We start from the raw sequence: 14,053 nt of genomic DNA on the forward strand, positions 1-14,053 counted from the left end.
TCTCTCTCACCATCTCTCTCTCTGTCTCCCCCACTCTCAATCACCCTCACCATCTCTCTCCATGTCTCTCTCTTTCTCACTCTCTCTCACTATCTCTCTCTCCCTGTCTCTCTCTTTCTGACCGCCTTCTTTCTTTCCATTCCTTTTCTCTCTCTCCTTTTCTCTTGGTTTCTCTATAATTTTCATAATTTGCAACCCTACCCCATTTTCTCTCTCTCTCTCTCTCCCTCTATTGAACAGTTTACTACGTTCACTGGGGGCTGTTGTGTTGTTTTTGATGTGTCTCATATTCGTGTAGTCACCATCCTGCTCCATAGTTTGTGTCTGAGGGGTTTCTCTCCTCCGTTCCTGTCCTGTCTGCTTCTCTCTCTCTCTCTCAGATGTGTCTCAGTCTTTCCTCAGACTCGATGTCAGGGCGAAAACTTCCACAAAACTGTTTCTGCTTCTTGGTTCCATTTCACAATGACACTTCCCCTGAGATCAGAATGAGAGGCTGGTTGTACTGACTCCAGGGGCAGCAGTCCCTCTATCTCAACCTCTCTCAGCATCTTTCTCTCTGTCTCCCCATCTCTCAATCTCTCTCACCATCTATCTCTCTGTCCCTCTCTCTCAATCTCCCTCACCATCTCTCTCTCTCTCAATCTCTCTCACCGTCTCTCTCTCTATCTCTCGCACTCTCAATCTCTCACTGTCTTTCTCTCTGTCTCTCTCAGTCACAATCACTCTCACCATCTCTCTCTGTTTCTCTCACTGTCAATCTCTCTCACCATATCCCACTCTGTCTCTCTCGGTATCAATCTCTCTCACTATCTCTCTCTCAGTCTCTCTCAATCTCTCTCACCGCCTCCCTCTCTGCCTTTCACACTCTCAATATCTCTCTCCATTTCTCTATCTCTCTCTTTCTCAATCTCACTCCCCATCTCTCTCTCCCTGTCTCTCTCTCTCTCTCTGTCTGACTGTCTGCATCTCTTTTTCATTCCTTTTCTCTCTCTCTTTGTCTCAGATGCTCTCTCATTTTCAGTTTATTTCTGTCTTTCTGACACTCACTCTCTCTCTCCCTCTCTTGACCTCTTTTTCTGTCCCTCCATCTGTCCCCCAACCCCTCAGGCTCTCTCTCACCCTCTCTCTCTCTCTCTGTCTCCCTCTCTCTCAATCTCTCTCACCATCTATCTCTCTGTCTCTCTCTCTCTCAATCTCCCTCACCATCTCTCTCTCCCTCTCTCTCAATCTCTCTCACCATCTCTCTCTCTGTCTCCCTCTCTCTCAATCTCTCTCACCATCTATCTCTCTGTCTCTCTCTCTCAATCTCCCTCACCATCTCTCTCTCCCTCTCTCTCAATTTCTCTCACCCTCTCTCTCTCTGTCTCCCTCTCTCTCAATCTCTCTCACCATCTATCTCTCTGTCTCTCTCTCTCAATCTCCCTCACCATCTCTCTCTCCCTCTCTCTCAATGTCTCTCACCATCTCTCTCTCTGTCTCCCTCTCTCTCAATCTCTCTCATCATCTATCTCTCTGTCTCTCTCTCTCAATCTCCCTCACCATCTCTCTCTCTCCCTCTCTCTCAATCTCTCTCACCATCTCTCTCTCTATCTCCCTCTCTGTCAATCTCTCTCACCATCTATCTCTCAATCTCTCTCACCGCCTCCCTCTCTGCCTTTCACACTCTCAATATCTCTCTCCATTTCTCCATCTCTCTCTTCTCAATCTCACTCCCCATCTCTCTCTCGCTGTCTCTCTCTCTCTCTGTCTGACTGTCTGCATCTCTTTTTCATTCCTTTTCTCTCTCTCTTTGTCTCAGATGCTCTCTCATTTTCAGTTTATTTCTGTCTTTCTGACACTCACTCTCTCTCTCTTGACCTCTTTTTCTGTCCCCCCATCTGTCCCCCAACCCCTCAGGCTCTCTCTCACCCTCTCTCTCTCTGTCTCTCCCTCTCCCCATCCCTCTCTTCTCTCTCTCTCGCCCTCTATTGAACAGTTTAACCTCCGTTCACTGGGGGCTGTCGTGTTGTTTTTGATGTGTCTCATATTCATGTAGTCGGTGTCCTGCTCCATGGTTTGTGTCTGAGGGGTCTCTCTCCTCTGTTCCTGTCCTGTCTGCTTCTCTCTCTCTCTCAGATGTGTCTCAGTCTTTCCTCAGACTCTATGTCAGGGCAAAAGCTTCCTCAAAACCATTTCTGCCTCTTCGTTCCATTTCTCAATGACACTTCCCCTGAGATCAGAATGAGAGGCTGGTTGTACTGACTCCAGGGGCAGCAGTCCCTCTCTCTCAATCTCTCTCACCATCTCTCTCTCTGTCTCCCTCTCTCTCAATCGCTCTCACCATCTATCCCTCTGTCCCTCTCTCTCAATCTCTCTCACCATCTCTCTCTCTCTCAATCTCTCTCACCTTCTCTCTCTCTGTGTCCCTCTCTCTCAATCTCTCTCACCATCTATCTCTCTGTCCCTCTCTCAATTTCCCTCACCATCTCTCTCTCTGTCCCTCTCTCTCAATCTCCCTCACCATCTCTCTCTCTCTCTCAATCTCTCTCACCGTCTCTCTATCTCTCGCACTCTCTCTCTCACTATCTTTCTCTCTGTCACAATCTCTCTCACCATCTGTCTCTCTCTATTTCTCTCACTGTCAATCTCTCTCACCATATCCCACTCTGTCTTCCTCTCTCTCAATCTCTCTCACCATCTGTCTCCATCTCCCTCTCTCTCAATCTCTCTCACCATCTCTCCCTCTGTCTCCCTGTCTCAATCTCACTCACCATCTCTCTTTCTGTCTCCCTCTCTCTCAATCTCTCTCACCATATCTCTCTCTGTCTACATCTCTGTCACCATCTCTCTCTCCCTCTTTTTCCCCCCTGTCTCTCTCTCTCCCTTTCTCCCCCCCTCTCTCTCCCTGTTTCTCCTGCTCTCTCTCTCTCCGTCTCTACTTCTCTCCCTTTTTCTCTCTCCCTCTCTCTCTCTCCCACTCTCTCTCTGCCTCCCCCTCTCTCTCTGTCTCTCTCTCTGTTTCTCAATCCCTCTCCCTCCCTCTCTTTCTCTCACTCTCTCTCACTTTCTCTGTCTCACTCTCTCTGCCTCTCCCTCTCTCCCTCCCTCTCTCTGTCTCTGTGTTTCCCTCTCCCTCTCTCTCCCTGTATCTCCCTTCCTCTCCCTCTCCCCCTCCTTCTCTCCCCCTCTCCCTCCCCCTCCCTCTCCCTCCCTCTCTCCCTCTCCCTCCCTCTCTCTCTCCCTCTCCCTCTCTCCCTCCTTCTCTCCCTCCCTCCCTCTCTCTGTCTCTGCAGTTTGTGGATTGGTTTCTCCCGGTCCTGCCGGGAGTTTGGGCTGACAATCCATGTCAGGAAGAGTGACCGTTCCGGCCTGGGACGTGGAGCCTCCTCCTCCCGCCCACATTGAGAGCCTGACTCGGGGAGAGCGTGGGCAGTTTCCCAGGCCCTGGCTCTACATTTCCCCGCTCTCCTGTCCCCTTGAGGCTGAAATCAGCCCCGAGGTTTGTCCAGGCCGCAGCTCCCGTGTCCGAGCTGGGAATTGGCGTGTGGACCCGGAGAAGACAAAGCTCAGGGCGGCCCAGCCGAGTGTTGCCAGCGGCCTCCTGGAGAGGAGAGAGGCCCGGACAGCGGATTGTGGTCAAGGGAAGGGGCTGCGCACCTTCCTCCCCCACTCCCGAACCCCCAAACCCGCCCCCCACAAACCCCCCCCGAACCCCAAACCCCCCCGACCCCCGACCCCCAAACAACCCCCCCCTGACCCCCAAAACCCCCCCCGACCCCCAAACCCCCCCGAACCCCCAAACCCCCCCGACCCCCAAACCCCCCCGACCCCCAAACCCCCCAACCCCCCCCCCGACCCCCAAACCCCCCCGAACCCCCAAACCCCCCCGACACCCGACCCCCAAACCCCCCGACCCCCAAACCCCCCCGACCCCCAAACCCCCCCATACACCCCCTGACCCACAAACCCCCCCAACCCCCCTACCCTAAAACCCCCCCCGACCCCCAAACCCGCCCCTCCCCCCGACCCCCCAAACCTGCCCCTCCCCCCGACCCCCCAAACCCGCCCCTCCCCCCGACCCCCCAAACCTGCCCCTCCCCCGACCCCCAAACCCGCCCCTCCCCCCGACACCCAAACCCCCCCAACCCCCAAACCCCCCCGACCCCCAAACCCCAACCTCCCCCCGACCCCCACCACCCCCCGACCCCCAAACCCCCCCCGAACCACCACCTCCCCTGACCCCCAAACCCCCCTCCCCCGACCCCCCCCTCTCCCGACCCCCAAACCCCCCCGACCCCCAAACCCCCCCTCCCCCCGACCTCCCCTCCCCCGACCCCCAAACCGCCCCGACCCTAAAACCCCCCCGACCCCTAATCCCACCCCTCCCCCCAACCCCCAAACCCGCCCCGACCCCCCAAACCCCCCCGACCCCCAAACCTGCCCCTCCCCCGACCCCCAAACCCGCCCCTCCCCCCGACACTCAAATCTCCCCCGACCCCCAAATCCCCCCAACCCCCCCCGACCCCCAAACCCCCCTGCCCCCCGACCCCCAACCCTCCCGACCCCCCAACCCCCCTCCCCCAAATCCCCCCGACCCCCAAACCCGCCCCTCCCCCCGACGCCCAAAACCCCCCCGACCCCCAAACCCGCCCCTCCCCCCCCCGACACCCAAACCCCCCAAACCCCCCCATACACCCCCGACCCTCAAACCCCCCTGACCCCCAAACCCCCCCGACCCCCAAACCCGCCCCTCCCCCCGACCCCCAAACCCCCCCATACACCCCCGACCCTCAAACCCCCCAGACCCCCAAACCCCCTCCGACCCCCAAATCCCCCTGCCCCAAACCCCCCCGACCCCCAAACCCGCCCCTCCCCCCGACGCCCAAAACCCCCCCGACCCCCAAACCCGCCCCTCCCCCCGACACACAGACCCCCAAACCCCCCCTCCCCCGACCCCCAAACCCCCCCTCCCCCCAAACCCCCCCTCCCCCCGACCCCCCCTCCCCCGACCCCCAAACCCCCCCTCCCCCCGACCCTAAAACCCCCCCGACCCCTAATCCCGCCCCTCCCCCCGACCCCCAAACCCGCCCCGACCCCCAAACCCCCCCGACCCCCAAAGCCCCCCGACCCCCAAACCCCAACCTCCCCCCGACCCCCAAACCCCCACCTCCCCCCGACCCCCAAACCCCCCCCCGAACCACCACCTCCCCAAACCCCCCTCCCCCGACCCCCAAACCCACCCTCCCCCGACCCCTAAACCCCCCTCCCCCGACCCCCGCAGCCCCCGACCCCCACACCCCCCCGACCCCCGCACCCCCCCGACCCCCAAATCCCCCCAAACCCCCCCTCCCCCGACCCCCAAACCCCCCCTCCCCCTGACCCCCAAACCCCCCTCCCCCCGACACCCAAACCCCCCCCGATCCTCAAACCCCCTTTCCCTGACCCCCAAACCCCCCGACCCCCAAACCCCCCGTCCCCCGACTCCCAAAACCCCCGACCCCCAATCCCCCCCCTCCCCGACCCCCAAACCCCTCCTCCCCCCGACTGTGATACAAGGAGGGCAACGACCGAGAGCTCGAGTCCAGCTTGTTGGTGTTTCTCAATGTGGGGGTTGTTGTTGAATTTGTTGGTGTTTCTCAATGTGGGGGTTGTTGTTGAACTTGTTGGTGTTTCTCAATGTGGGGGTTGTTGTTGAATTTGTTGGTGTTTTTCAAGGTTGAGGTTGTTGTTGAACTTGTTGGTGTTATTAAATGCTGCGGTTGAATTTGTTGAGATTGTTGTTGAATTTGTTGGTGTTTTTCAATGTTGAGGTTGTTGTTGAATTTTTTAAATATTGGTGGACAGCCTATCACCAGAAATTGAGACAGAGAGGTCAAGGAAGGGAAGGGAAGTGTCAGAGATGGACCATGTGAAAATGATGGAGGGGTGGAGATTGGAAGCAAAGTTAATAAATTTTTCCAGGTCCAGACGAGAGCATGAAGCAGCACCGAAGTAATCATCGTTGTACCGGAGAAAGAGTTGTGGGAGGGGGCCGGAGTAGGACTGGAACAAGGAATGTTCCACATACCCCATAAAGAGATAGGCATAGCTGGGGCCCATGCGGGTACCCATAGCCACACCTTTTATTTGGAGGAAGTGAGAGGAGTTAAAGAAAAAATTGTTCAGTGTGAGAACAAGTTCAGCCAGATGGAGGAGAGTAACGGTGGATGGGGATTGTTCGGGCCTTTGTTCAAGGAAGAAGCTGAGAGCCCTCAGACCATCCCGGTGGGGGATGGAGGTGTAGAGGGATTGGACGTCCATGGTGAAGAGGAGGCGGTTGGGGCCAGAGAACTGGAAATTGTTGAGGTGATGTAAGGTGTCAGAGGAATCACGGATGTAGGTGGGAAGGGACTGGACAAGGGGAGAGAGAAGGGAGTCAAGATAACAAGAAATGAGTTCCGTGGGGCAGGAACAGGCTGACACGATCGGTTTGCTGGGGCAGTTCTGTTTGTGGATTTTGGGTAGGAGGTAGAATCGGGCCGTCCCAGGTTGGGCGACTGTCAGGTTGGAAGCTGTGGGAGGAAGATCTCCAGAGGAGATGAGGTCAGTGACAGTCCTGGAAACAATGGCTTGATGTTCAGTGGTGGGGTCATGGTCCAGGAGGAAGTGTCTGTTCTGTTGAAGGGTCATGAGGACTTGACAGGTCAACTTTGTTCTTCTCCGCCGATGCTGCCAGACCTGCTGAGTTTTTCTATGTATTTCTGTTTTTGTTTTGGATTTCCAGCATCCGCAGTTTTTTGTTTTTATATTTTTATATTATATTGTTGTTGAATTTGTTGAGGTTGTTGTTGAATTTGTTGGTGTTTTTCAATGTTGAGGTTGTTGAATTTGTTGGTGTTTTTCAATGTTGAGGTTGTTATTGAATTTGTTGGTGTTTTTCAAGGTTGAGGTTGTTGTTGAAGTTATCGTTGTTTTGTGATCTTGATGTTTTACAACCTTGCCTCGCACATTGGAACGCTTGATCTGAAATAAGATCATCTTTCTTCTGCAGAATGTTGGAGGGTTTTTCATCCTGGACACCACGACCCTGTGATCATGGATTCGCTCATCAATCAGCTCCTTGTTTCTGCAAAGACTCACCTGAATGTGTAGGTCGGTTAGGAATAATCCAATAGATTCCCCAGGTTCTACGAGGGCTGGTTAGAATGTGTTTGTTGAATTACTAAGTCTCGCTTCGGGCTTAAGTGAGTGTCAAAGGTATTAGGAATGGGCTCAAGCCCGCGGTAGACTCCTCTGCCCTTTGACAACGCCATCTGCCACTGGACCTACTGCATACAGAAAGGTCCTGACCTGAAGCTTCTGCTCTTTCACCTGAAGGCCTGACGCTGCTCAATACTGGAGACAATGGTGTTTCCATAACTCCCACTGCTGGCCTCTCTGCAGGCACTCGGGGCGGTTAAATGGACCAGGTAGGGGCAGGGGCTGCTGACCAGGGACAGTCATCCTTACCTCCCTCCAGTGTTCTTCCTTCTTCCATCGATGTGTTACAAGCTGCTATCGAGCTGCTGTCACCCTGTGGTTACTTCGAGGGCAACCATGTGTTTTATGCATCAATGTCTCCACGGCTGCCACCATGTTATATAATGGTCCTTCCATCTTGGCCTTTAGGCATGGGACTTGGCTATTGGGCACCCTGTAGATTCTCTTTGGTATCTGCCCAACAGTTGTTTACTAGTACGACTTGTGAACAGGTTAGAGTAGGCACATTACACCTAGGCATGTTTCCAACCCCTCTCTCTCTTTCAAGAGTCTAACTCATGACTGATTGAGGTTATTGATATATCATCATCTATGTCATATATGAGCATATCACACCTGTTAACCCTTTATGCTCCAGAACAGACGACATGGGCACAGTCTCTAAAAACATTACTCTGGAGTTGTTCCAGAGGACTGGAGAATTGCGTTACCACCTTGCTCAACACAGGGTGAAAAGATAAACCCAGCAACTACAAGCCAGTTAGTTTAACCTTGACGGTGAGGAAGCTTCTGGAAACAATAATCCAGGAGAAAATTAAATCGTCACAAGGACAAATGCAGGTGAATTAAGGAAAACCAGCATGGATTTGTTCTGGGAAAATACTGTTTAATGAACTTGCTGGAGTTTTATTGATGAGGGAAGAGAGAGGGTCGATGAGGGTACCACTGTAGATGTAGTGTACATGGACTTCCAGAAGGCATTTGATACAGTGCCACACAACAGGCTTGTGAGCAAAGTTATAGCTCACGGAATTAAAAGGCATAGCAGCAACGTGAATAGAGAGGGAGAAACTGTCCCATTGGGGGAAGGAGCGAGGACGAGAGGGACACAGATTTCAGTTAATCGGTAAAAGAAGCAGTTGTGTTTTCCTGCTCGTTGTAGTCACTTCCTGGGTAAACATCAGGACACCGAACACACCTAAGGGATTGGTTACAGCAAAAGTGCATAGGTTGGTCTATGAAGGAATTGAGAAGTTAGGAGCAGTATTACAAAGTTGGAGATCTTGTACACATGTCTGAGTTGGTAGGTTCCTCAGAACGAACTATTCCGGACAGGAGAGGGACAGGCAAACTGTACTTCTGTCTCTCACCAACTGTCCGCACGCAGAAGATGTTTTGAATTCGTTGTGAAGTGTGTTGTGGTGTGTTTTCCCAAACCCTCAGTGTGTCTGATCCACTATACTAATCACTCACAGCAAACTCACATTATGATCAACTCGGGTTAGTTTATTTACATTTAAAATCCGGGGCAGGAATGTTCACAATGTCACACTCACACTCGCACACACACAACTCACACACCACATATACACAACACATACACTCACACACAGACACACACAACATATACACACACGCACACACAAACACACACACTCACTCACACACGGACACATACAAACACACACGGACACATAGAGACACGCAAACACACACACACAAACACACACATACACACAAACATATACATACAAAAATACATACACATACAAAGACACACAAAAAAATATGCACCCACATACACACAGACGCACACATACGCACACACACACACACACACACACACACAGAAATGGAGGATAGACAAAGGAAACTTTTACAACTATAGATTGTAACAGTACAAGAATCACGGAGATGAACATGAGTTCACGTGATTTCCAGAGTCTGAGAAGAAAAAGTCCAAAGGCTATTTCCGATGTGACCGGGTTCAGTCCCGAGTCCAGTGAGAGCTTACTGCACGCAAATTGAATGCCTCGTTTCTGACATGACAACCATGAAAACATTGTAAGGAGTTGCTTCATTGGCTGCAAAAGTACATTGGGGATCTCCTGAATTAGTGAAAGGTGCTAGAAAAATGCAGGGCTTCTGTCCTGTAACATTTTGTCGGATTCCTGCCTGGATTTATAATGGGGTTTTCCTATGTCAACCGTCACGCTGTCATTCCCGCCTCCCACCACTGGTGGTGCTGCAGGAGGCTCCTCCTGGGAGAAAAGGGGAACAGATGAACTTTCACCTTACGGACGTGGCCTCGGGCAGTCGGGGATTGTGGGGAATGGAGGAGGGGCTGGGGATCTTTGGACAATCCTGACCCTCTCGTTCTGTGTCCCAGTCTCTCTTCAGGAACAATATTTCTCAATATCAGCTGCCTCGACGCAGCGCAGTGCCTTTTTCTCACAGATGAAAGGGAGGCGATCGGTACAACTGACATCATTCCAGCCGTTTATTCTGATGCTGGTGCAGTTTTCATTACCATTCACGTTATTCGGTTCACCCTGATCCCATCGAGTAAAACTGGGAAATGGGGAAATCAAAAATACTGTTAAAAGTCCGACACATTCCTGCACAGAATCAACAAGATTCCTACAGCCCGGTAGAAATCCCAAACTAATTCCACTGTCCCGCTCTCTCCCCATAGCCCTGTATCAATCCCAAACTAATCCCACTGCCCCGCTCTCTCCCCATAGCCCTGTATCAATCCCCAAACTAATCCCACTGTCCTGCTCTCTCCCCATAGCCCTGTATCAATCCCAAACTAATCCCACTGTCCCGCTCTCTCCCCATAGCCCTGTATCAATCCCAAACTAATCCCACTGCCCCGCTCTCTCCCCATAGCCCTGTATCAATCCCCAAACTAATCCCACTGTCCTGCTCTCTCCCCATAGCCCTGTATCAATCCCAAACTAATCCCACTGCCCCGCTCCCTCCCCATAGCCCTGTATCAATTCCCAAACTAATCCCACTGTCCCGCTCCCTCCCCATAGCCCTGTATCAATCCCAAACTAATCCCACTGCCCCACTCACTCCCCATAGCCCTGTATCAATCCCAAACTAATCCCACTGTCCGGCTCTCTCCCCATAGCCCTGTATCAATCCCCAAAATAATCCCCCTGTCCCGCTCTCTCCCCATAGCCCTGTATCAATCCCAAACTAATCCCACTGTCCCGCTCTCTCCCCATAGCCCTGTATCAATCCCCAAAATAATCCCCCTGTCCCGCTCTCTCTCTCCATGCGACGCTAGGACTCACCTCACTGGGGTCCCATCCACCCATTTCCAGTTTCCTTCACTCTCTCGATCTGTTAGTCCGATCCAGTAAGTCCCAAGATTGTTCTCAACAGAGTTCTTTATGAAATTCTGCAGCAGATATAATGATATGGTGTGAACAGTTAGTTTTATGGCCTTAATTCACAGTGACACAGACACACACACACAAACACACACACAACTGATCCCCAAAATGCCCCAAACTCTTCCTCAGGAAATTCTCCCTCATTCCCTCTGATTAAATATCGGGAAGACTGAAGTTGTTGTTTTCCGTCTCTGTTCCAAACTCCATTCCCGAGTTACCGACTCCATCCTGGGAACTCTGAGTCCGAACCAGACTGTTCACAACCCTGGGGTCATGTTTAACCTGGAGATGGGATTCCCACCTCATATCCACATCGTCACCAAGACGGCCTCTTCCAAACTCCGTAACATCGCCCAGAACCACACCGGGCTCAGCTCATCGACTGCTGAAACCCTCGTTCATGTAGTGTAGAGGGAACATTACTCTGTATCTAACCCCGTGCTGTACCTGTCCTGGGAGTGTTTGATGGGGACAGAATGGAGGGAGCTTTACTCTGTATCTAACCCCGTGCTGTACCTGTCCTGGGAGTGTTTGATGGGGACGGTGTAGAGGGAGCTTTACTCTGTATCTAACCCCGTGCTGTACCTGTCCTGGGAGTGTTTGATGGGGACAGTGTAGAGGGATATTCTCTCTCTATCTCATTCTGACTGAAGCGTCTGTCATTCTCACCTGTTCCTGTTCTGTATTTATGATGATGAGGTGTGAATGTTCAGATTCACATTGTAGTTTTGCCGAGTCCCAATCCTTGCTCTCCGTTGACAATTTATAGCAATGATGGTTATGAACTTTCCAGCCGCTCGGACAGAGAGACTCTGCAAAATTATACAGACTTAGTTCAGAGAAATACATCGGGACATTAGGAACAGGACGAGGCCATTCAGCCCCTCTCGAGCTTGATCCACAGGAGCAGGAGGAGGCCATTCAGCCCCTATCGAAACTGTTACACAGGAACAGGAAGAGGCCATTCGGCCCCTCTCGAGCCTGTTACAAAGGAACAGGAGGATCCCATTCGGCCCCTCTCGAGCCTGTTACACAGGAACAGGAGGATCCCATTCGGCCCCTCTCGAGCCTATTACACAGGAACAGGAGGAGGCCATTCAGCCCCTCTCGAGCCTGTTACACAAGAACAGGAGGAGACCATTCAGCCCCTCTCGAGCCTGTTACACAGGAACAGGAGGAGGCCATTCAGCCCCTCTCGAGCCTGTTACACAGGAACAGGAGGAGGTAATTCAGCCCCTCTCGAGCCAGTTACACGGGAACAGGAGGAGGCCCATTCAGCGCCAACTCACCCGAGCAGTTTCGGAGAACGGTGCAGACGGATCTGAGGTTCCGGAGCGTCTTATCAAGGGTCTCGGACATGTTCTGGATCTTTCCGTTCAGCCCCGTCATGTTCTTGTCCATCTGTAGGACTGAGAGAATCACAGGGTCACAGAACTCACAGGATCAAAGAACCACAGGGTCTGAACCGGACAGAAGGAGGCCATTTGGCCCATTGTGTCCGCACCGGCTCTCCAAATGAGCGTTAGGACCCAGTGCCATCACCTTGCCTTTCCCCCCCTGTACCCCTGCACATTGTATCTGTTCAAATAACCATCCAATGCCCCCTTGTATGCCTCGATTGAACCTTACTCTACATATTCGTCCAGCCAAAATCAATCACTTCACACTTCTCTATGTGAAACTTTGTCAATCCCCGACCTGCCCACTCCTCCACCAGTCGATATCACAACAGAGCTGGAGTGAGTCATCTGGATGTGGGATATGTCAGAATGTTACAGTGAGGGGTGTGGGATATATCAGACTGATACAGTGAGGGGTGTGGGATATATCAGAGTGTTACAGTGAGGAGTGTGGGATATATCAGACTGATACAGTGAGGGGTGTGGGATATATCAGAGTCTTACAGTGAGGGGTGTGGGATATATCAGAGTGTTAGAGTGAGGGGTGTGGGGTATATCAGTGTGTTACAGTGAGGAGTGTGTGATATATTAAAGTGTTAAAGTGAAGGTTGTGGAATATATCAGAGTGTTTCAGTGCGGGAAATGGGACATATCAGGGTGTTACAGTGAGGGCTGTGGGATATATCAGAGTGTTACAGTGAGGGGTGTGGGATATATCAGAGTGTTACAGTGAGGGGTGTGGGATATATCAGAATGTTACAGTGAGGGGTGTGTGATATATCAGAGTGCTACAATTAATTGTGTGGGATAGATCAGAATGTTACTATGAAGTGTGTGGGATATATCTGAGTATTATAATACGGGGTGTGGGATATATCAGTGTGTTACATTGTGGCATGAGACATATATCAGAGTATTAGACATTGGTGTGGGATATAGCAGAGACTGACAGTGAGGGGAATGGGAAATTTCAGGGTGTTGCCGTGAGGGATGTGGGATATATCAGAGGGTTACAGTGGGGCATGTGGGATATTTCAGTGTGTTACAGTGAGAGGTGTGGGATTTCTCAGGGCGTTAGAGTGAGGGGTGTGGGATATATCACAGTGTAACAGTGGGGCGTGTGGGATATATCACAGTGTTACAGTGGGGCGTGTGGGATATATCAGAGTTTTACAGTGAGGGGTGTGGGATATATCACAGTGTTACAGTGAGGAGTTTGTGATATATCAGAATGTTAAAGTGAGGGGTGTGGGATATAGCAGAGTGTTACAGTGAGGGATGTGGGATATATCAGAGCGTTACAGTGAGGGGTGTAGGATATATCAGAGTGTTACAGTGAGGGGTGTGGGATATATCAGAGTGTTACAGTGAGGGGTGTGGGATATATCAGAGTGTTACAGTGAGGGGTGTGGGATATATCAGAGTGTTACAGTGAGGGGTGTGGGATATATCAGAGCATTACAGTGAGGGTTGTAGGATATATCAGAGTGTTACAGTGAGGGGTATGGGGTATATCAGTATGTTACAGTGAGGGGTGTGGGCTATATCAGAGTGTTACAGTGATGGATGTGGGATATATCAGGGTGTTACAGTGAGGGTTGTGGGATTTATCAGAGTGTTACAGTGAGGGATGTGGGATATATCAGAGTGTTATAGTGAAGGGTGTGGGCTATATCAGAGTGTTACAGTGATGGATGTGGGATATATCAGGGTGTTACAGTGACGGTTGTGGGATATATCAGACTGTAACTTTGAGCGGTGTAGGATATATCAGAGTGTTACAGTGAGGGGTGTTGGAGATATCAGAGTGTAACAGTGACGGGTATGGGATATATCAGAGGATTACAGTGAGGGGTGTGGGATATATCACAGTTAAAGTGAGTGATCTGTGATATACCACAAAGCTACAGTGGGTGTGTGGGATATATCAGAGTGTTACAGTGAGGGGTGTGGGATATATCATAGTGTTATAGTGAGGGGTGTGGGATATATCATAGTGTTACAGTGAGGGGTCTGGGATATATCAGT

General features: G+C 51.7%; 1 protein-coding gene across 1 annotated transcript in view; it reads right to left on the bottom strand.

The window, feature by feature from the left end:
- Window positions 1–9,344: 9,344 nt before the first annotated feature.
- Window positions 9,345–14,053, bottom strand: part of LOC144675355 (uncharacterized) — a 35,970-nt gene continuing 31,261 nt past the window's right edge. Inside the window, exons 3-5 of the mRNA XM_078536188.1 lie at window positions 11,915–12,034; window positions 11,295–11,437; window positions 9,345–9,479 (exon numbers count right to left, since the gene is read on the bottom strand). Of these exons, the coding sequence (XP_078392314.1) occupies window positions 9,345–9,479; window positions 11,295–11,437; window positions 11,915–12,034 (398 nt within the window). The remainder of the gene's footprint in view (window positions 9,480–11,294; window positions 11,438–11,914; window positions 12,035–14,053) is intronic.

The sequence above is a fragment of the Cetorhinus maximus genome, unplaced genomic scaffold (genome assembly GCF_964194155.1).
Source record: "Cetorhinus maximus unplaced genomic scaffold, sCetMax3.hap1.1 HAP1_SCAFFOLD_969, whole genome shotgun sequence".
NCBI lineage: Eukaryota > Metazoa > Chordata > Chondrichthyes > Lamniformes > Cetorhinidae > Cetorhinus > Cetorhinus maximus.